The sequence below is a fragment of the Phaenicophaeus curvirostris genome, chromosome 4, assembly GCF_032191515.1.
Source record: "Phaenicophaeus curvirostris isolate KB17595 chromosome 4, BPBGC_Pcur_1.0, whole genome shotgun sequence".
NCBI classification, from domain to species: Eukaryota; Metazoa; Chordata; class Aves; order Cuculiformes; family Cuculidae; genus Phaenicophaeus; species Phaenicophaeus curvirostris.
The window spans coordinates 44,967,873-44,991,159 of record NC_091395.1 but is presented as its reverse complement, the minus strand read 5'-3'; the positions used below and the strand labels follow the sequence as shown (position 1 = coordinate 44,991,159).

The window sequence follows — 23,287 nt, the reverse complement described above, 5'->3', positions numbered from 1 at the left end:
AAATCCTCAGGTCATAACCATGAATAAGCAACATGATTGCATCAAAGTATGTTTGTGAATGAGTAACTGCATGAAAATACAGTTCAAGAATTTTCTTGCTTTCTTTAGACAAGAACTGTAGATTGGCCCTACAATATTTAGGGTTGTTCTACCTTCTTCCTGTCCCTTCTGATATCCATCTTGCCTTTACACAGATTACAAAGACAAATATGACAAAATCTAACTCTCCAATCAAATGGACCACATCACACATCCTGCTCTGTAATTTGGCCAGTAAGTCATGAAAAATCTACCACAGGTTTAAACTTCTCATCAGGAAAGATCTTAAATTGCAATTTCTTGGAGGCTGGTACAACAGCTGTGGAAATCTTCTCTATATATTTGCTCGAAATTTCTTCCCCTGAGTGTCTGCTTTTTGCCACTGTGAGAACCAAAAAGCCCTATAAAAAACTGTCCAGTCCAGTCCCATGATAACTTCATTTTGTCATTACACCAAGATCTATCTCCTAGGCAATAACTGTGAGCTCAGACCACCTTCTACTTCGAAAACTGGTTCCTTCTGCCCACGTACATCCCTCTGTGCCATTTAAGTGGCCGTGTTACTGCCCAGGTAGCCTTATAAGGTCTTGCTCATTTATATTTTTTTTTCCATAGCTGACCCTTGTCCCTAGTATTTTTCCACAGCTTAATATCACAACCAAGCATTCTCACACCTTTACCCAGACAAGTAACTTGAACTGCCCTGGACAGACCCTGGTGAAACACCACTGGAGGAGGGAGCAATTTACTGCTACCCTCTGTTTCCTAGAAGAATCCCTCCCTCTTGTATTCCAGCTGCTTCATTAATGTGACAGACTTTTGGCAACTCAAGCTCATTGCAATGATTGGATCCACTGCATCTATAAAGCTTTCTGATATCCAAGAAGAACCTGGCGTGGCAAAGAAGCAAAGAAAGCGCACACACATTATTCCTTTGAAGGAAACCTGAACCTACAAACACGAAAAAAACCCAAAAATACCACTAATAAAATTTCAGGGACTTTCTCTGTGAAGTAAAACATATGCACTACGCTTAATAGCTTAATAGCATAGTGCATGATGTGAGATGGAGCAAGAAAGTGCCTCTGCCACATCATTCAAGAAGAAGTGTTGAGGATGGCTCAGCAGAGACTTGCATAGGAATGGTTGGACTCGATGATCCAATGGGTCTCTTCCAGCCTGGTTATTCTATAATTCTATGATTCCACTGCACGCAGAGGTACTACTCCTCCTGACTCCTTAGACCACACGCCTCTAGAGGATCATAGAATCACAGAATCGCTAGGCTGGAAAAGACCTTCGAGCTCATCGAGTCCAACCATACCTTTCTGATACTAAATCATATCCCTAAGCACTTCATCTACCCACCTTTTCAACACCTCCGGGGACAGTGACTCAGCCGCCTGCCCAGGCAGCCTGAGCCAGCGCCCGGGAACCCTTTCGGTGAAGACATTTTTCTTGATATCTAATCTGAACCACCCCCGGCACAGCTTGAGGCCGTTCCCTCTCATCCTATCGCCTGCCACTTGAAAGAAGAGACCAACAAGGATGGGCCAGGAATCGATCGCAACAGAATACAACGAAAGGGAAAACGCTTCCCGTTGCGCTGCCCCCGCGCCAGTAGGGAACACAGCAATCTCGGCAGTCGCGGGCATTAAACGATGCAGAATAACGCCGCCCGCCCCTCCCCTCCCCGCCAGCACTCACCCCACGACGAGCAGGTCCCGGGGGCCGCCCCGCGCCCGGCGCATCGGGGCACCGAGCGGCCCCAGCGCCGCCCGGAGCCGCCGGCGGCCCCGCAGCGCCCGCCCCGCAGGCCCCGCGGACGGGCCCCCCCGGCCCCGCCCGGAACGGTCGCCCGAGGCGGGACGGGTGGGTGCGGATCCGCCTCGGAACGCAGAGCGGCGAAGCTGGGAGAATCTCATGAGGTTCAACAGGGCCAAGGGCGAGGTCCTGCACCTGGGTCGGGGCAATCCCCTATTTCAGTACAGGATGGGGGATGATGCGATTGAGAGTGGCCTGCAGAGAAGGACTCAGGGGTGCTGATTGATGAGGAGCTCAACGTGAGCTGGCAATGTGTGCACTCAGCCCAGAAGGCCAACCGTATCCAGGGCTGCATCAAAAGAAGTGTGATTCTCCCTCTCTATTCCTCTCTTGTGAAACCTCATCTGGAGTATTGTGTCCAGTTCTGGAATCCTCAACATAAGAAGGAGATGGAGCTGTTGGAACAGGTCCAGAGGAGGGCTACAAGGATGATCAGAGGGCTGGAGCACCTCCCATACAAGGACAGGCTGAGAGAGTTGGGACTGTTCAGCCTGGAGTAGAGAAGGATCCCAGGAGACTTATAGCAGCTTCCAGTACCTGAAGGGGCTACAAGAAAGATGCGAAGGACTTTTTACAAAGGTTTATGGTGATAGGACTAGGGGGAACAGGTATAAACTGGAGAGGGGCAGATTTAGGCTTAATGTAAGGAGGAATTCCTTCACCATGAGGGCGGTGAGGCACTGGCACAGGCTGCCCAGGGAAGCTGTGGCTGCCCCGTCCCTGGAGGTGTTCAAGGCCAGGTTAGATGGGGCCTTGGGCAGCCTGAGCTAGTGGAACATCCCTGCCCATTGCAGGGGGGTTGGAACTAGATGATCTTTAAGGCTTCTTCCAACCCAAACCATTCTATGATTCTATGAATCTATGGAGGGGCTGATCAAGTCACATGAGGAGCGGCTGAGGGAACTGGGGTTGTGTAGCTTGGAAAGAGGAGGCTGTTACTGTTAGCATTTAATCAGACCATCTGATTGAGCCTTTCCCCTTTCAAAAGGAAAAGTATCTTTATGTACTATATTTGGATCTATAAATGGGTTACTGATGCTTTGATGATTAGACTATCCTGGGAGCATTCATACAGTTGAACTGTTAGTGAATTTTCAGGTAACAAGATTTTTGATCTGACTAAATTAACATAATTTGCCTCAATGTAAATTTTCGTCATAGGTAGCTAAAAATCTTTTCCTAAATAATCATAAAATCCTTGGTTCTCAAAGATAACTTTGGAATACGCTGCCTTCAGCGCCAGAGAGGAGGTGATCTTGAAAGCCTTTGCCAAAGGAATATCATTGTTTTCATCAGTGCAACACAGATGATCAATATACATCATCATTATGTCATGGTAACATTACTGTGACAGTAGGCAGGCAAATGGCCTCCAAGAAGGCTATGGTTTGATCTTATATCTCAGTTTTGGGGAATAACTGCACAACGGCGACATAGAAGAAAAAAAGTCTTAGCCAGCTATATGTTAAGTGAAGGGCCCACGGCAGCTCAGAACCATCACTCCTCTTTCCTTCTAGGTAGCACCACGTTCTCTCAGAACCTGAATCTCAGAACTGTGGTTGCTCAGTGCTTCCCAACATCACAATCTACAGCTTGTTAGTCCTCTGTAGCAGCCTTCTATAGTGTTTGGCTTAGAAGAAAGACACTACCAAAAAACAAAGAAACAATCCTCCATCTATGTTCATAGCCTATTTAAAGCTTGCTTTGACTTTCACAATAAAACATCTTTTATGTTGAAATTTTCAGATTTCACAAAGTTTAATGATCGCTACAACCATCCCATAAAGTAACGTGATCTGTCTGCTTCTAATATAAACAACTTTCATTTCAAGCCATAAAGCTGTTCAGTAAGTCTCTGGTTTAGAATCATAGAATCACTAGGTCCGAAAAGACCTTTAAGAACATCAAGTCCAACCATACCCATCCCCTACTTAATCATATCCCTAAGTACTTCATCTACCTGCTTTTTAAATATATCCAAGGACGTGACTCAAACACCTCCCTGGGCAGCCTGTTCCAGTGCTCGATAATCCTTTCATTGAAGAAATTTTCCTAATATCCAATCTGAACCTCCCCTGGCCCAACTTGAGGCCATTCCCTCTCAGCCTATCACCTGTCACTTGGGAGGAGCGATCAGCCCCCACCCCTCTACAACTGTCCTTTCAGATACCTGTAGATAGTGATAACGTCTCCCCTCAGCCTCCTCTTTGCCAGGCTAAACAGCTCCAGTTCCCACACTTGCTCTCCAGCCCCTTCACCAGTTTCCTTGCTCTGTACACACTGCAGGACCCCATGTCTTTGTTGTAGTGAGGGACCCAAAACTGAACACAGTATTCAAGGTAAGGTCTCACCAGTGCTGAGTACAGGGGCACAATCACCTCCCTGGTCCTGCTGGCCACACTGTTTCTGATACAAGCCAAGATGCTATTGACCTTCTTGGCCACCTAGGTACACTGCTGGTTCATATTCACCCCGCTGTCAATCGACACCCCCAGGTCCTTCTCCACCAGGCAGCTTTCTAGCCACTCTTCCCCAAGCCTGTAGTGTTGCACAGGTTTGTTGTGTCCCAAGTGCAGGACTCTGCACTTGGCCTTGTTAAACCTCATCTTGTTGGTCTCGGCCGAATCCAGCCTGTTCAGATCCCTTTGCAGAGCCTCCCTACCCTCAAGCAATTTGATGCTTCCTCCCAACTTAGTAAGGATACATTCAATTCCTTCATCCAGGTCACTGATCAAGATATTGAACAGAACTGGACCCAGCACTGAGCCCTGCTGAACACCACTTGTGACCGGCCTGCAACTGGATTTAACTCCATTTACCACAAATCTTTGGGCCTCACCATTCAGCCAGTTTTTTACCCAGCAGAGGGTGTGCCTGTCCAGGCCAATGACAGCCTGTTTCTCAAGCAGAATACTGTGAGAAATGGTGTTGAAGGCTTTACTAAAGTCCACATATGCTATATCCACAGCCTTTCCCTCATCCATTAAGTGGATCACCTTGTCATAGAAGGCGATCAGGTTAGTTTGGCAGGACCTGCCTTTCATAAACCCATGTTGACTGGGCCCAATCACCCGGTTGTCTTGTGTGTGCTGTGTGGTAGCACTCAAGATCACCTGCTCCATGACTTTCCCTAGCATCGACGTTAGACTGACAGGCCTGTAGTTTCCTGGGTCCTCCCTACAGCCCTTCTTGTAAATGGGCTTAACATTTGTCAGCCTGCAGTCAAGTGGAACTTCCCCGGTCAGGACTGCTGGTAGATTAATACCTTAAGCACTTTACAGCATTTTGCAGTGAGTTCAAGATAATGAGCTTATAATGTTCAGAAAGATAACCACTGCACTTTGTCTGTTCTTCACATGATGGAAATTGTACTTTCACTTTTGTTCACTTAAGCAACCCAGTAATGTTCAATACTTTTATTTCATCTGCTAGGTTACCATTAACATTCAGTGTAAAACATAAGCAAGTGCTCTCATACTCTGCCGAAGTACTACATGGCAGAAGCTTCTCCCTCCAATTCTGTAGCCATAAGCAACAAAAGTAAGGATACAATTGAAATGCTGCCAGTACTGTGTACACATCTTTTCCAGTGCTTATCTCCAGTACTAACCAATCTCGCAGTACATTCCCAGAGCAGCATGTAAACATGATGAAATAGAGATGAAATAGAGCCAGAGCAGAGGCTGATGATGGACAATGTTCAGTTAGGAAATCTGCTGTGCATCCATGAGATATTCCTCATGCATACTACCACTTTCTGATTACTAAGAAGAGTCATTAAGTCACTGAGCTAATCATCTATTCCTCACTGCCACTACATCACCCAGCAGCTAACCAGCTTTCACCTCACATTAGCACCTATGAACAGAACAAATATGCATAGCAGCATTTCAGCTGTGTCCCCATACACAAGTCAAAGGCATTTATTTTAATTTGCGGATGTGTCTTTAAGTAAGGGAGTGAAAACAGCAAAGAAATCCTCTCCACTATAATCCATATACCATACATGTACACATTCACACCACTTCAATAATTATCCAACAAGATTCTGGCAATAGGTAGACAAGACTGAGTCATTCAGTTCCAACTTGAGTATTTTGTGAAGACAAGAAATCTCAGACTCCTTTAGAACTTGATAAAAGTGATAGGTGTGATCACTGAAAAGGCCACAAACTTCCAACAAACTACTGCAGGATCCAAGAATCTTCTACCTTACCAGAAATATTGGAAAAAAAATTTTTTTTTGATCTGGTGCCACTATGGGCCAAAGCTAAACTAAAAAGGATAACCTCACAATTGCACACCAAACTGTACACTGACGAGCAATAGAAAAGTATTATAGACATTGTAAAATAGAATGCATTTCTAGCCCCCCAACTCACAAGATTTGAGAGGAATTCAGTAACAGCTAAGCATAACAGTACATCCCCCAGGCATTTCCTGTTCTCCTTTCCATGGCTAACACTAATGATCCTGATAAGAAATAAAACGCCTGGCTGTAAACATACCACTACAGTTTCCTACAAACAACACATACTAATAGTAACATTACACAAGAACAGTTCTTAGCAACTGAAAGCAATAAAAACACTTTGAGTAAAATTGGAATTCTTTGGTTTTATGTTTCTTTTTTTCTTTTTTTTGACAGTAGCTGATTAGCTACTTGCTGGAAACTTCATAAGACATTACAAAAGCCTTATGTTACATACAATATTACAAAATGCTAGGAATTATTTATAGTTCCATCCATCTAGAGGAATATTGACTTCCATAATATCACGTAAAATTAAAATTTACCTCTAAGCTTTTTAACACTTATTTGCAATGAAAAAAATAGAACATGGCAAACCATCATATTACTACATTTACTCTTTCAGATCAGTTCAATGGAAATGAGCAGCTAAGTAACACTGCAGTGCTCTATCTAGGTTAGTATGCATTACAACATGAAAGAGATCTATTGCTTTTAGTGGTTAAAACAAGAGACAGAGAATCCGAGTTTCCATCCTCTTCTGGAGCTCATCAAGTTACTTATACCCACATTTTCAAGGTTAATCATTTTGAAGGCCAAAGCTTGCACTACTGAGAAGTGAAAGCTGGCAGCAGACAGTGATATTTTCATGGTTACAGATAAGACCACTTTTCTTATATCAAGTTCACAAACATGTTTTCCATGTGTTAGAACTAGCCTGAAAATGGGGAACAGTGCAAATCATTTCTAGAATATTACCCACATCTAAACAGCATACTAAAGCCTTGCCCAATTCAGCTTTAGATCAGGTAAGTACTGTTATCTCCTCTAGTTATCACAAGATGCTAGGATAGCACAAATAACGTTTACTAAAAAAAAGAATCTCTGTATGTTGGTGTCACCAGCATACTGTGGTAAGTGTGGCATAGGCATATTATTATCGTCTCAAGGAATTTCATGATCTTATATAGCAGAATATATATTTTTCAAACAACAGTAATAAAAAGTAATTTTTTTTGCCATTTGAAGAAAAAGATCTATTCACTATCTCTCCTTCAATTTGATTAGAAGAATATTCAATTACTATGTAAATAAACAGTAAATGTAAACTGCTATAGTTTAGCCTTACACAATATTAGTGTAGTTGGCAGATATGAAGCTCAGAAAAGTCAGAGTGCCTGGGAATGACCAGAAGAAATCAGTGCCAGATTTTCCCTATTTTGCACTCTCAGTGTATTCAGGTTACTATCGACTTGTGAGCACATAAGAAAAAAAAAGTAAGGGATAAAATGGATCCTTCCATTTATTAATCAATTACTCCCAGTTAAATTGCTATTAATGAAAGCATACTGGCCACTGACAATGTCTTCTAAAACATTTTAAACAGCAACAAAACCTGTCACTAGGGATCTTTGTTTGGCTAAGTAAAAGCTTCGTAGGTGTAGCTATCGACAATATAATAACATTTTCTGTAACTCATAAATTTGAATCAGAACTCTAGGCAAGGAATACCAAAGTTTTCAATATTTAATTAAGATGCTTCTTCTAAAAGCTTAAGTGGAACCATCTAATTAAAAAATGCTAATGTGCAGGTATAGACTTTCTTTGTCAAAGTGATGTATCTTATTCCTTCTACATCTTTCTGATGTGGTTTTGGTTTGGTTTTGTTTTTTTTTTAAGACAGACAATACCTTATCAGAATAAGCTTGACTGCTATGAATAAAATATTTGAAATGCCACCATGCATACAAAAGTAGAATACTTAGGGGATGACTAGGTGATATCAGTTAGAAGCATTTCAATAGCAAGCAGAAATAAGCATTTTGCTGCTCACAAGCAGTTGTGTTTACTTTTCATCCCACTACAATTAGTTTGCCTTAAGGCTGAATTTAATCTTTTTTTTTTTTTTTAATGATAAAAGTCATAGGCACTTCAACAGGGATACTGGCTCACACAGCATTACACTTGGCTTTATTTTTGGTAATGAAAAAGCAACTAGTGGGAACCAGTTGGTAAAATGAGGAGGGAAAGATATGTGTGGGAAGTACAGTGGTCACGCATCCGGCCTCCCTAGCCTTCTGAATTCAGTGGATTCTTAATATTTAACACCTGCTTAAGTCTGGAATAACCATGAACTTTCAGAGTGTTTTGCCTGGTGCAATGTCTGCCACCCTCAGAACTTAGGGAAATCAGGCAAGCAACGTTTATTTTGTTCTGGTATTGTTTATATAAAGTATCAAATATCTTCTACACAGACCTCTGTCAATGTACTTCAACCTAGATTAACCTCCCTATTAAAAAAAAAAAAAAAGCTACTAATCTCCACAAATGCAGAAAAAGCTTAATCCTGAAAAGATCTTACAATGTATTCTGAAACAAACCCCCACATAGCAGATGCAAGCAGGGGGAAATAAAAGTAGTACATCAGGGATGGTTTGTGTTCCTACTTGTATCATTTTTGCAGTGCTACATGCCTTAGTTATCTGGCAATTATAATATTTCAATTAATTTACAATTTGCTAAAATAAATTTATAAATATCTAGATAACTATGTATTTACAAATATGTCTTATCAATGGTTGTCCAGGAAAAAGAAAAAAAAACCAAAACAATTTAAGGCACCTGTACATGATGCTGGTGTTTGGCTTCACAGTTAGAGTTCAGAAAGCAATCCTGGAGTCATCATGGACTCAATATTTAGTGACAACCAAAGCCACACACCAACAGAACATTGGTACACATCAGGAAGGATACTGAGGTAGAAATGGGAAGCATCACTTTGCTGCAGTGTAAAACTTCATTGTGTCCACGCACAGAATATTGCACAAAGTTATCGCATCTCAAGAAATACATACCAGAATAAGAGAAGAGCTACAAACGATTAAGGAAATAAAGAGCCACCATCAGAAGGAAGGCTAATGAGGCTTGTACTCTTGGAGAAGGGTAAGAGATGATGTACTCAAGGTTTACAAAATCCCAGAAGAGATAAATTAGATGAATGAATGATTACTATACCTTGCAATAGAAGAACTAGAGACATTCCTTGCAATAGATCAATTTAAACAGACATAAAAGAAAAACAATTTTTTCTGAAACAGAGCAGCAGACAGTGACTTTTGAGACATTGTTGCTACTAAAGCTTAGGAAAGCAAACAGTACTAGCACATTCCAAAACAGATCAGCTGCATTCACAGACATCCGTAAGGCCCATAATCTGATTCCACAAGGACTAAAAAGGTGCTTATCTTCTAACAATTTCTGTGCCACAGAAAAGCAAGAGATTGATTCAGAAAGCCAGAGGACTATTATATAAATATTATGCTACAAGGAAACCAAACTGGAAGTAGATGTTCTAAATTCCATCCAAAAGTTTAACAAGGAAAGAAAGAACTTTAAGTTAAAAACTTAACTTTCTAAAATATATCAATTCCTATTAACACCTGACAAAACATCTAATGTTTTTCTCATTATCAGTAATATCTAAACCTAGCATAGTTTAGGACTACATAAAGAGTAATTATAGAAGTTCATGTAATACATACAGTATTGCAAGAGTACAAAATACTCTGCTAATACAGCAATAAAACTATTACTGACTTTAGTAAGCTCTCCTGCTTTCCAGTGTGGAAAAAGGTTCAGTACCTTTCAGGACACACAAAGAGGGAAAGGGGGGTGGAGAGGAAAACACAGGAGAAGGGAAGAGAATCCCACAGGAGAGGAGGAGGGAAACCCACAGGAGAGGAGGGTGCACAGTCGCCTTCTTTAAAAAAAAATACCTTCCGTCTCACAAAAGGAACCTGATCTATTTCCAGAATGCTGGAATTGCAGCAACACAAGCACGAAACAGACGACCTCCAGAAGTCCCCTGCAACCTGTATTTTCCTATATTACAACCGAAATAGGAACAAGCCTTGATTAGCAAAAGCAGCTTTTACATCCTTTCCTGGAGACTCTCTAGCTACTAAAGGACACCAATAGCAGAGCAGATGTTAAAATCTAATTGAGTTTAAAATGAAACCTAGGTTGAAAATCAAACTTTTCTCGCGGTGTTTAGTTTTGGAACAGCACGCTCTGCTCAAACTCCATTTCTACCCCCATAAAAAAATCGATTTTCCAGGTTTCTTTTCACAGAATCGTTTAGGTTGGAAAAGACCCTTGAGATCATCGAGTCCAGCCGCCTGCTAAGCCAGATCCCCGGGCACCTCGTCCTCCAGCTGCCTCTCCGCTTCCCAGGGGCGGCAGAGGGTCCCTCCCGCCGGCCCCGGGGCCGCGCACTCACTCCGGGCGCCGCCAGCCGCCGCTCCCCGCCGCCTCCTCCCCGCCGCCGGGGGCCGGGGGGCGCGGGCTGGGGCGGCGGAGCCCGGACAGGAGGGAGCCCGGCTCCAGCGCAGCCACCTTCATAGCGGGGGCAGCCCCGGTGCCTGCGAACCCGGAGCCGCCGCCCGCGGGCGTTGCTAAGCTAAACAAACGGCACCGAGGAGCCCTGTGGAAGCGCGGGGCGGGCACCTGCGGCAGCCTGCCCTTAGGGAGCCGCAGCGTGGCGTTCTGCTCTTGAATAAGAAAAACGGAGTGGGAAGGGGCTTGAAGGAAGGAAAAGAGTCATTAAGAATAATAAGAATAATCATAGGCTCATAGAATCATAGCATAGTCTGGGTTGGAAGGGACCTTAAAGATCATCTAGTTCCACGCTGCCTGCGATGGGCAGGGACATCCCACCAGACCCGGCTGCCCAAGGCCCCATCCCACCTGGCCTTGAACACCTCCAGGGATGGGGCAGCCACAGCTTCCCTGGGCAACCTGTGCCAGCGTCTCACCACTCTCATGGTGAACAAATTCCTCCTTATATCAAGCCTAAATCTGCCCCTCTCCAGTTTTCACCTGTTCCCCCTTGTCCTATCACCACAAGCCTTTGTAAAAAGTACTTCCCATCTTTCTTGTAGGCCCCCTTCGGGTACTGGAAGCTGCTATAAGGTCTCCTGGGAGCCTTCTCTTCTCCAGGCTGAACAAGACCACCTCTCTCAGCCTGTCCTCATTCGGGAGGTGCTCCAGCCCTCTGGTCATCTTTGTAGCCTTCTCTGGACCTGTTCCATGAGTTCCATCTCCTTCTTATGTTGAGGATTCCAGAACTGGACACAATACTCCAGATGAGGTTTCACAAGAGAGGAATAGAGAGGCAGAACCACCTCCCTCAACCTGCTGGCCACGCTTCTCTTGATGCAGCCCAGGATACAGTTGGCCTTCTGGGCTGCAAGCACACATTACCAGCTCATGTTGAGCTGCTCATCGACCAACACCCCTGAGTCCCTTTCAGCAGGGCTGCTCTCAACCTTACATAGTAGGTACTAAAATAATACTTAGAATGCATCATCATATATTTTTATTGTTTAAAATTATTTTTACTCACTAGCGGGAACTTTTAGTTTGTATTCTGAGCTATTTTACAAAACTAAGGACCCATAATAAATTTTCTCAAGGCTCTGAGTCTGACTTTGGCAGCATTTATAATAACAAGAAAAATCTTTGTAGAATTTAGACACGCTGCCATTTGTCAGGGTTTAAGGGCCAGAAAAGACCATTTAATCATCTAGTCTGACCTCTTGTAGCACATTTCAGTTTGACATTTACCGTGTATCCTCTGCATCTTTATGTTACTTTTAATATCTATGTTAATTGCTAAAATTCTTTAAACAATTTACATTGATGTGGAATGAGAAATTCTGCTACAATTTGTCATTACAGATTTCGAAACACAGGAACCTTTTCACATGTTAGTCTTTAAATAAGAGAAAGAACGATTAACATGGTGCATACCTGGCACCCCATCCTTACCAACTTGCCTCCTCAACTTTCATGGCCTAAGCCTGAAGAGAGGATTTGTCACTTTGCGTGAAAAGGTCAGAAAGATGAGATGAAAGCATCACAATGGAGATAATCCTATTACTGTAATTGGGCAATCATCATCTATCACTTCAACTGTAAACAAAGCCTTTTTTGTTTTCATTCAGGGCTTCCTGGGCAAGTGAACACAGTCTACACAGCCCTTCACTCATCCAGCACAGGAAAAATTTATTATTTCATTAATTATTTTTCTCATTTGCCTTTTTTTTTCCCAATGTGAGACCTATGAACTTATCAAAACCCAACATTTTTCATCTCTGTATATAACAAATCATGAGAAAAGCTGCTTATAATGTTTAGTGCTAAATTATAGGGAAGTTGTTTCCTAAAGCAGTGAAAGCATTCTGGGAGTAATCGTGGTATTGAAGTTGATGATGGAAATGCTAGAGGAAAAAAACACACCTACTAAAAGTTGATAATGTTTTATCAGGTCCTTGGAGCAGCAGTCAAATATTAACAAAAACATACAAATGACTGTCTAGTGTCTAATTTACAATATATTGTGCTCAAACACTATGAAATTGCAAGCAGTGTCAAACATAATGCACATCCTTTCAGAGTACAAAACAAACAAGCTAGGTTAATATATAAGAAAATAAACTATAAAATTTTATCTGATTTCTTTACAATTTTCTTTTTAGCTATCAAAAGCAAAACTATAAACAGTCATAAAGAAAAAGGAAACAAAAAATTTGAAATTAATCTACTTTTGAAGTTTTTCTCCCGCTCTACATGTAACTAGCCACTAATATTTCTAATGTGGTTTAAAACTATATATTTTTTTGAGGAGATTTTTATTTTGTTGTTGTTTCACCGGTAACAAATATTTCAGTAATGAAGTTACAGTAGCACCACATCACCCACAAAGTTGTCATCTGGTTATGCTACAAAAATATCTGTGCCATTGCCCATTCTATACAAGTGCACCAGCTGTGCCTTGGCCATATTTCACATCAATTTCAAGTTCCATTTAATGACTCATATGTAGTTTTATGTGCATTGAAAGAATTAAGCTGACATCTCTCAGTATAAACGTCCTTCTGCCAGCTCTCTGAACTTCGGTAGGGAAGAGTAAAAAAATGTTTTAATCATGCCACATTGATTAAATCAGTCGACTCATTAGTATGGAAATCTGGTTTTGATAGTCATTAGTACCAGCCCTGCATGGAAGGCATAAGAAATCCTTCACTGCATGTTCTGAAGAGGCTCCTTACAGAGTCAAGTTTCTTTCTGTGGCTTTCTCTTAAATAAAAAAAGGTTTTAAAAGTCATTTTGAAACTCTGCTGCATTTCATGGTTTCAAATACAGAAATAATTTTCCATGTAACTTACTGTGTTTCACATGGAAAGCTCTGCAGTTTTAATTTCACTGGATCTCCCTTTGTGTTATGAAAGCAAGCAGCAGCATTAGCTATTTTATTGTTATTGCATTCTCATTTACAAATCCTCTTTAAAGTAGAGTTTATGTCTTTTCTGCACTACATCAGATAGGCATTCTTCCTAGAACATCAGTCATTCTCACTACTTTTCAAAATTTCTACTACATACTTGATACACAGGCTGAAATTAGTCAATCATGATCTATTTTAATATGTCACTTCAGTGCAGGTGAATTAAGATATCCACAAGAATATGAATGTAGTAAATTTACATTATGATGACTCTTGTGTATCTTTCCAGCATGACAAAAAAATTTTCAGGTTTTCCTGAAGGCTTAGTAGTTTTCTAATGATAGAAAATATACAATAAGATGAACACATAATTCAAATCCATACTTTTACAATTCAGTGCACTTTACTATTAGATTTAAGTGCCATCACTAATTGCTGATGAAATGCACTGACTCGTTCCTTCTGGGCTGGCCAGTTCAAGAGGCAGCGAGATTTGAACATTCCTCTTCTCAGATGAAGTGCATGATACAACTTGTAATCTTGGATATCATGAAGAAAGATCAATATGATGGAGTCCCGACTTTGTTCAATAGCTTGCTGAAGAGCATGATACACCTTAAAGCTGAAGCAAAATTAAGACAGAAATACATATTTGCTTTCGGGTGGAAGGAAAAATATTACAAACAGTTCTTTTAGTAGCTCATATGATAGCACATTACAAGCTCTAGTACTGAACTCACATAGAGCTCTTAAAGTCTATTCCATGATATAAGGTTATCAGTACTCATGTTAAGTTAGTTACTGTCTAATTAAAGAAAAAATCATCCTCTAAAATATAATCTAAGTCTACTGTTTTGATATAGCCTTATTTAGCAAAGAGCTTTTCTTTTCAAGATCGCTACATAAGAAAGGTGAAAAGACCTGTTTAGAGGCAAATAAATATAATCTTTGGATACTAGTGATGTCACCCATTATTGCTCTTTTTCAAACATGCAGTTTTAAAGAAGGCAAACTGTACAGGTGACAACTTGACTTTCAGAAAATATATATATATATTAACTGAGAGATTCAAATTTCCACTAGTGTACATGTGGAACAATTAACTATTAACTTAGGAATTATTCTGAAGTTATGATATATTAAGTAAACATATTAAAGTAGAATTTGCATGGTATTTTTTCTTAAATTACCCAGAAAAAAATTACCTTGTTAAAAAAAGTGTTAAATTATTGTCTCCTTCAGATACAAAATTTAATACCCTACTCACTTTTTGCACCAGGGATCCCGTAAGAGGTGTTCAGTCACAACAAAAATAATCTTCCTGCTCATTTTTATACTGTTAATTATGGCTTCAAATTCAGATATGCCTGCTTCAAAGTCCCGTTCTTCTAAACAAAATCTGATTTGAAAGTGGTTGTCTTCTTCAAGAGACATGAAATTCTTTGACACCCAATCCTTGTCCTCTCTTGCATGAATAACGTAGGCATCAAAAACAAACTCTTCCTGTTGTCTGTCAAGTTCTTTAAAACCAAGTATTCGATTTACTGAAATATTCCAGTAGAAAGCTATTCTCCACCCTTCAAAATGGATGATAAGAACAATAAAAATTACTAGCATCACAATAGTGGTATTGATCACACACAGGAGTTTAAACGGAGCACTGTCTTTGCAGGCTGAGCTATCAAAATGCAACACCAGACTACCATGATATTTGGGTGGTGTGTTGCAAATGTACTGGGACTTCAGTCCAGGTATATATGCTTGGGTCACATTAAGCCAATCAGCAAACCAAGCAATGCTTTCACAAGTGCAATCAAATGGATTGGAATCCATCTCTAATATTCTTAAGCTCTTGAAAGCTGGGCCAAACACTTTTTCTTCAACTGAAGTTATCAGGTTTTTCTGAAGGTTCAAAGAATTCAGAGAGGTTTGGTCATCAAACAGAGTTGCTGGAAGGAAATTCAAATTATTTGATCCTAAGTCCAAGTTTTTTAATTTAAACAGACCCTTGAAAACCTGAACTGGAATCTCATCAAGCCCAGTTGATTTTAAGTTAAGAATATGCAAGTTGGGAAGATTTTTCAAAAAAAGAACAGGTCCACCTGGATTTGCATGTTTCCAAAGACGGGCTAAATTATTGTGTTGCAAATCTAGAATGTCAAGTTTGTGAAGTCCATCAAACAAGTCATCTTTTATATTTGCTATGTTGTTATTGCTGATGTCCAGGATAGTCAGATTTTGTAGAGGATGAAAAGGTGAAGGAGAAATTGCCAGATTACTGCAGCCTACCTTCCTCAGCATCAGTTTTCTAAGGCTTGGGACAAAAATGAACGATTCACTTCGCAGAGTCAAATTTTTATTATAGGAGAGATAAATGTCTTGTATATTATTGAGACCTTTAAACTCATGACCTGTGAGCTCTTGACTAATTTCATTTAGACCAAGATCAAGAATTTTCAGATGTCCCAGGGAGGAAAATGCCCCACTTCCTATTGTAGAGATTCTTGTTTTTGTGAGGTTGAGAACCTGCAAACTGGAATTAGCAAGTGATGAAAATGTTTGATTAGTTATTCTTTGTAAATTTATGTTGCAGTTACAGAGCCACAGGTATTTCAGGTTGTTCAGACCTGTGAACATATTAGCAGTAATTCTTGGAAAATTGTTATTATCCATTATAAGGTACTCCAGGTGGTATAACCAATGAAAGGAAAAGTCTTCAATTTTCCCGGTAAGTGAATTTATCAGATTCAGATATTTGAGGCTGGATAATCCATAAAATAAGCGTGAAGATACATGGATGTTACTATGCTTCAGGTTTAAGTGTTGTAAACTTGAAAGCCACTGAAATGAGTCATCTTCTATCACAGACAGAGGATTTTGGGAAAGGTTTAAAACTGTGAGATTTGTCCCTTGCAGTCCCTGGAAAGTTGACTTGCCAATGTATGAAAGCCTCACATGGCTCAGTGAGAGGTTCTGAATTGCTGTGTTTGATAATTCTGTACAAAGTTTCTTGGTGTGGTTTTCACCAAGTTCAATATTGTTCAGTATGAGGCCAAACAGATTTCCAATTGCATGTAAACAACCTGTGTGAAACTGAAAGGAAAAGAAAAAAAAGAGTATTGGTCTAAATAAAGAGACTATCTAAGAAAGTAGCCCCATAAAGCCAAAATTTGTAAAGGTTTTCAAAACCAAATTTTCAAGCAGAATATAACCCCTGCAATGACATTTTTCCACAACCAAATTCCAGCAAACACTTCTTGGAGTTTATGCTTCTTGTGATAATAGTTGTAGAATTTGTAATACATTTATCATAATTCTGAGTAGTAGTCTTTCGGAAGAAGATAGGAAGTTGCTTACTAGCATAAGGTAGCACTGCCTGAGAAAGGAGCAGTCCCATCTACCTATCCAGACAGTGTACCCTTGTGCCAGTATGGCCATACATGCAGTGACATGGTGAACCAGACAGGGAACCATCCTGGGTATGAGCTAATTAAGCCAAAACATGTGTAGACTTTCTCCAGTGATCCAGTACATTAAAGTTTGTATCTGAAAGAGGGAGGGATGAAGTGGCCAAGGCAAAGACAGACAGTAGGATTGCCTCTCAGCAGTGGTACAAGCTTATGGCACTTTAAAGTAGTCTTGTAATTTCAATACAGATGTTATTTACAGATCAGTGAACTGGGGAAAAGAAAAATCAAGCAAATTCAATGCAAATTCAGTATTCATATGCTGAGGGTCAACCAATTTAGAACTGCAACACTGACCATCACTCTTTAAAGAATCATATTGTAACACTGAGAAGCAGGTCAGAGAGAACAGTGAAGTAGGTGGCAGAGAAAAACCCCATTTTGTTAAGAGGGAGTACTTTTACGAACAAATATCCTGCATAGAAAATAACGGGTACGAGTTCACAGAGCTACTTGATCTAGCTCTTGCTTGAGACCTTTGAGCTATGTGGAACCAGCTCTTGCTGATTTCAGTAGGAGAAAAACTGTGTAGCACTTCTGAAGGTCAGGAGTAATGCTGTGTATGGTAGAATGGGTTTATCTTTGACAATTTCTGTTGAAAGGCTTCCTACCTCTTTCAGTGGATTTGATGACAAATCAAGACTATTCAATGAGGTGTTGCTAAGAAAACTGAAGTCTTCCTTTTGTAACTCAGTTATTTGATTGTTATCCAACATAAGTTCACGTAGGTTCTCCAACTGTTGCTGCAATCCTAAGTTTGCTGACTTCAAAAAATTATGAGAGAGGTCCAAAATATTTAAGTTCTGGGGAGAAGATGCAAACAGAAAAGTATAAAATTATTTTTGTTTTATATTGTGTTAAAGTCTAATTGATTACAAATCAGTTGCAATACACAATTAAAATAAAATTGTAATATAGATACGGCAGCTTTCAAGCTCCTGCTGGAAGAAGCCTTCTGCATCTTCCAAACCTGTAACTTTCATTTTGTTCACGGTCTTAAGCTGTTAAAATATCTACTGCAAACCAAAGAATTACTGTATCTAAAATTCCTTAATTCACAGAAAGCCCTCCTGTTCCAGATAAAGTGATGAAAAGAAGAGCCTACATTTGGCTGCAGGTATAGCTACTGCAGTATTTATTAAACCTGGCTTCACTATGGTCTATCCCCATGAATGGAAGTGAGGAAGGGAAGAGTGCAGTAGCAGCCTGCAAACCATAAGTTCTAGATGCCTTGTAAAACTCCAATTCATGCCCATGTGCTCAGACTGCTCCTGTACCTGCAGAAGAACAGATGCTACCCTGAAGGTGACTCCAGTGTTCCTTGAGGTGCCCCAAGCCTGCCCTCCGTGAGTAACAGGGCAGCAGCAAAGCAAGGAATGCCAGAACTTCAGTTCTGTTCCCAGTACTGAAACTGGCTGTACTCATTTGTACTCAGTCAAAAGTCAGCAGTCTTGTGACAGAAGCCAGTGCATTTTATGGAACTGAACTGGAATAGTAAGTTTAGCAGAAGAGTTTAGTCTTGTTCAAAACAACATGCATGCTCCTCAGAACACTGTGTAACAATTAGTACTCACACATAGTCCCTATTTTATTTTGTCCTTAGGCCCTTTCTTCTGCACAATTACCTGCTCAGTGCAAAGGCAATGGAATAGTCCTTTACTGCCATCTGTGCTTGTCCTCCAAACTCATAGATACTACAGAGAAAAATATTCAACCATATATACACTACTACAAAAACCAAAGGTAGAATTAAAAACCATTTTACTACTTCTCAGTCCCCACAGTCCTGGGAGACACTATGTTCACCCTAAGTAGTGGCCTTTGTGATTTGAGTAAAACCTTGACCTTGAGAATTTAGGCTAGCTACCATTTTTAGAACCCAGGCAACTGAGATCCCAGACTATCCACTTTGCCCCATACATCATCTACTGCTGCTATTCTCTCAGCACAAACCCTTCATGGAAGGGAGCCTCAGTGGAATGCAATAGGGAAAAGGAGATGGAGGATTGCAGAGACTCCGGTGTACTCCAAGGTAAAATGCCATTAGGCCTTTTCTTTAGAAAAACAATTTTCAGATGCAAATAAATTCTGTACAAACACTGGAAAATAAATGCCCTGCTTATACTTTATTCACATGTAAAAGTGCCTTTCTAAAGCTTACCTTTAGGGCTTTGAAAGGATCATTTTTTATATCTATTCTGTTGTATCCTAGATTGAGCTCAGTCAGGTTGGTGCAGGAAGCAAAGACTCTGTCAGGGAGCTTATACAATTCGTTATGCTCCAACTTCAGAATCTGCAACAGGGGCACATTTTTGCACAAATCTGGTTGCAGTTTAGAGATGGAGTTGTAGCCAACATCCAAGTAAACCAGCTGGCTGTACTTGGTCAGATTTGCAGGACCTAGCAGTCTTAGCTGATTATGAGAAATGTCCAAACCCGTTATGTTACTTGGGAGATCAGAAGGAATTTCAGTCAGCTTTAGGTGACTGCAGTCAGCCACTTCATTTCGGACCTGACATTGCTTTCCAGCTGATGCACACAGCAAACAGACAGACACCAGTCTGACAGACAAGCTACTCCACCAAAGAACATCACTTCCCATTGTTTTATCTGCAAAGGCAAAATGAACATATTACAAGTTACAATTGTTTTGACACAGCTTGTGTCTTAAATAGAAGACTAAGCAAGTCAGGCTCAAAACCTACGTAGTTTTACACTAAGCAAACACTCAGTATTTTTGACCCATAAATTAGCATTCATTTCTACAGAAAATGTATGTTTAAATCTCTCTAAATTAAGATTTTTCTTTAAAAATAATAGTAGCGTCTTACATAAAAATAATTATGTTCAAAAAGTTTCCAACACTTTATCTACTATCAGTGCAAATTTCCAGCCATTTTCCCTTTTCTGATTAATTTTTCATTGCTTTAACATGTATAAAATACAAGAAAAATGACAAATTATACACAGGCCCCTCAGTGTTGATCACTGAGCTTTGACCTTAATCATACTGATAAATATTTATATTTAAATAACCCCCCCATGGCTAATCACTGTGCTCTGAGCATAACTATATTAATAGTATTTACAGTTATATGCAGTTATTTTACAGTTCTCGCAAGTTTTTCTTTCACAAGCTAGTCACACAAAATTCTAACCATCTAGTAGCGAAGGAAGGCATACTAGACTGTAGAAAGGTTTATGAGAAAGAGCAGACAAAATAAATCAGTTTCAACATAATCAGAGGAAGAAAAGGAAGGGAGCCAAGATGTAGAGAAAACAGTGGCAGTAGATTCAATACATTTATCCAAATACTTATAGGAAAAATTACAGATTTAAAAATGTATAAACCCCACCTCATGTGTTTTCAGTATTTCTATTAGGATACCAACCTCTGTCCACTGGTGCTGTAGTATTCAATGTCTCTGTCTCTTTAGGCATTCAATTTCTGATGAATCTCAAGCTTTTTCATATTTTATTCAGTTTTGATGTAGTATCGATAAGATTTAAATTCACCCGGTGAACTTGAAACACAGGTGTACTGGATTAGAAAAAAAAATAATTCCACACAAATTCTGAATGGAATAGAACTGTAAGAGCTCAGAAGTGTTTGACTAGCCTGCTGAGTCATAGATCTTGTCTAATTAAATAGTATTTCCGCTAATCACAAGTCCAGTGTATCTTACATATCATTCTCTACTGAATTAATCTTTAGTAGAGCGAAAACAAATACTTTGGGAGTGCTTGCCAGAATATTTTTCCATGCATATGAGAGTGACCCTGTGAGTGCCTATAGGAGCAACCTCGCCATCTGTGGAAAGACAGCAGTAAAATGTCATGGGATTGGGGATATAAGCAAGGGAACAAAGGACCTAAAGCACTGTGAAGGTGTATAGAAAGGACTGCAAAAGACAATTTAAAATAAAACTTAATGAAAAAATAATTCACTGCTGGGCATTGAATGTGGGCTTGCCCCCTCTCTTGCAGTTCACACAGCCTAGCTCTCCATTCACCTGCCACTAACAAACAGGGAAGGGGAAAAGACAGCCAATAACCAGACAGCCTGACCTGCTACAGCTGCTGCTTAACACAGCATCCATGTCCCTGTTCTGAGGAAAATAAAGGACTGCTTGTCCTACTTCATTCCTCTGCACCCCAGCCGCTGCAAAAGCAAAGGAAAAGAAAGGGGGAGCTTGTCTGTAACAAAAACTTCACCTGTAGCCTGGGTCTTTCTGAGGGTTTGTTCTAGGAAGATGGGATGGTTGCCAGGCTCCTTAGCCAGGTCTGTTGCCAGGTCAACTTTAAGTCTGAGAGGTGCAGGAAATTTACTGCGCAACACAAAACAACTTCTTTGTCTGACTTCCAGTGAGGCATGAAGGGCTGCCTGTTTCTGAAGGAAGCCCTTCTCTTTTCATTGCAGGAAGTCTGGAGTCAGCTTTAGGTGTTACATGCTTTAGGTGTTACGTTGAGGATGCAGTGAAAAAAGGGCACACCCATTATCAGACTCAAGAAACAATGCTACGTAACAACATTTAATAGGCAAAAGTAAGAACGACAGTTTTAATGTTACAAGTGAGAACTTTAAAAAACTGAAGAATTTAGCAGGGGAAGCTCCAGCATCTCCCAGAGAGGGAAATTCCCATTTCACCTATATTGCTGTTTAAAAAAAAAAAAAAAAATCCCTCCTGCCAGCTGGGGACACCACATCTGGGCACAAGCACCAAAGCAAACAGTAGTGGCACTGACTTCGCTAACTTGCAAGTTAAGCAAAATACAGGATCGAGGAAATCACCCAAACTCATGAGCAGTACTTTGGCTTTGTGCCTCTGATACCTGCATTTATTACTAAGAAGTGAAGAATGGAATCCACTTACCTCCGCGGGCTTCAGTTTGGGGGTATTCTGGGTCTGCACAAGTTTCTCAACACCCGAAAGCCATGAGGAAACAGCTGCCCAGAACCTGAAGAAGAGAAACTGAAAGCTTGAACAGATGCACTGCTCCGTGTGAAGCTGAGGAGGCTCTCCCCTCCAAAGAGGCTCTCCCCTTGGCACGGGCTGCCCTTCCACACCCAGTTTCCCTGAGCTGAAATATTTCAGAGGTGCCAAGGATGAAGATCGTCCCTAAGCTCAAAACCTAGCTGACACTTGTGATTTGTTGACAAAAACCAATTCAAGCACAGTATGGATGCATCACAGATGAGCAGCTCCACACAGCCCACTCAGAATTCAATTACAATTTATTCCTAGCTAATTCCAGTGTCTCCAAAAATCCTTGAACATCTATACCAAATGCTGACTGACAGGTTACTGACATAGGATTATTACTCTTTTGTGGCGATGAAGGAGACACAAACCTCACAGTTTTCTCTAAGCATATTCTTTTAGTCAGCATGGCATACAGAAGTCAAATTAAGAAAGCACTACTACTACTACTGGCTTCTCTCATTTAGGCAGATCTTTATACAGTTCCTCGGTTTCCTGGACTTCAAACAATCAGGATGTTTTTGGTTTTGTCTATTCTGCACTCTCATAACTGTTTTCAATCATATTTCCAATTCATTTATTCCCAGGCATTTTTTTCCAGCCTGGAATTCTCACACATTCAAGATTCATGATCCTGTATGTCTAGCTCAAAATACCTGGTCTTTTTAATAATGTCTATTCTAATATGCTTGGTACCAGCTTCATGCTTTATCTTAGTCCCAATTCATCTTCCATATATTTAGTGTTACTCCCACACTTTTTTAACACAGAAACAGCCCAGTGCATTCCTACAGAGCCACATACAGTATCCCTTTTTACGAGGGAGTTCATTTATGTGAGAGTATTACTTTTTTTAAAAAAATTATAAGATATAATAAAAGATCTTCTGTATTAAAACAAATGAAAAAAAATAATTTTCAAAAGTTCAAGTAAAGGTTTTATGAACAGCTTTTAGGTGTGTGTCCTATTAGTACTGTTTGTGAATTCACATCCCTGCTTTCCCCGGAGACCTGACCATCAGTTTTCTAGAGGGGACAAGCTTCTGAATGTGACAAAAAAAAGGTGCTGCTGCTTGGATTATATTGTCATTGGTGAATCCTCTGCAGGTGTCTTCCAGCCATACTTAGGACATACGAACATCACTGAGTTCACCTTACATTTTTAGGTAGTTGCACTGTCCCTCTTGAGCAGAGAAAGGATACATGTAGACTCACCC

At 40.4% G+C, this 23,287-nt stretch overlaps 1 protein-coding gene across 2 annotated transcripts in view; it reads right to left on the bottom strand.

Moving 5' to 3' along the window:
- The window catches only part of TLR3 (toll like receptor 3), a 165,404-nt gene extending 145,634 nt beyond the window's left edge, over nt 1-19,770 (bottom strand). Inside the window, exons 1-4 of one of the 2 annotated variants that reach the window (XR_011337364.1) lie at nt 19,251-19,770; nt 17,701-17,892; nt 14,890-16,715; nt 13,925-14,244 (exon numbers count right to left, since the gene is read on the bottom strand). Coding sequence is in view for 1 of the 2 variants with exons in the window: in XM_069855908.1 (XP_069712009.1) it covers nt 14,016-14,244; nt 14,890-16,715; nt 17,701-17,892; nt 19,251-19,691 (2,688 nt within the window). In the remaining variant the exon portion in view is untranslated. Of the gene's footprint in view, nt 1-13,665; nt 14,245-14,889; nt 16,716-17,700; nt 17,893-19,250 lie in introns of those variants that run through there. The other variant, XM_069855908.1, reaches the window with a different exon arrangement.
- Between the last annotated feature and the right edge of the window lie 3,517 nt (nt 19,771-23,287).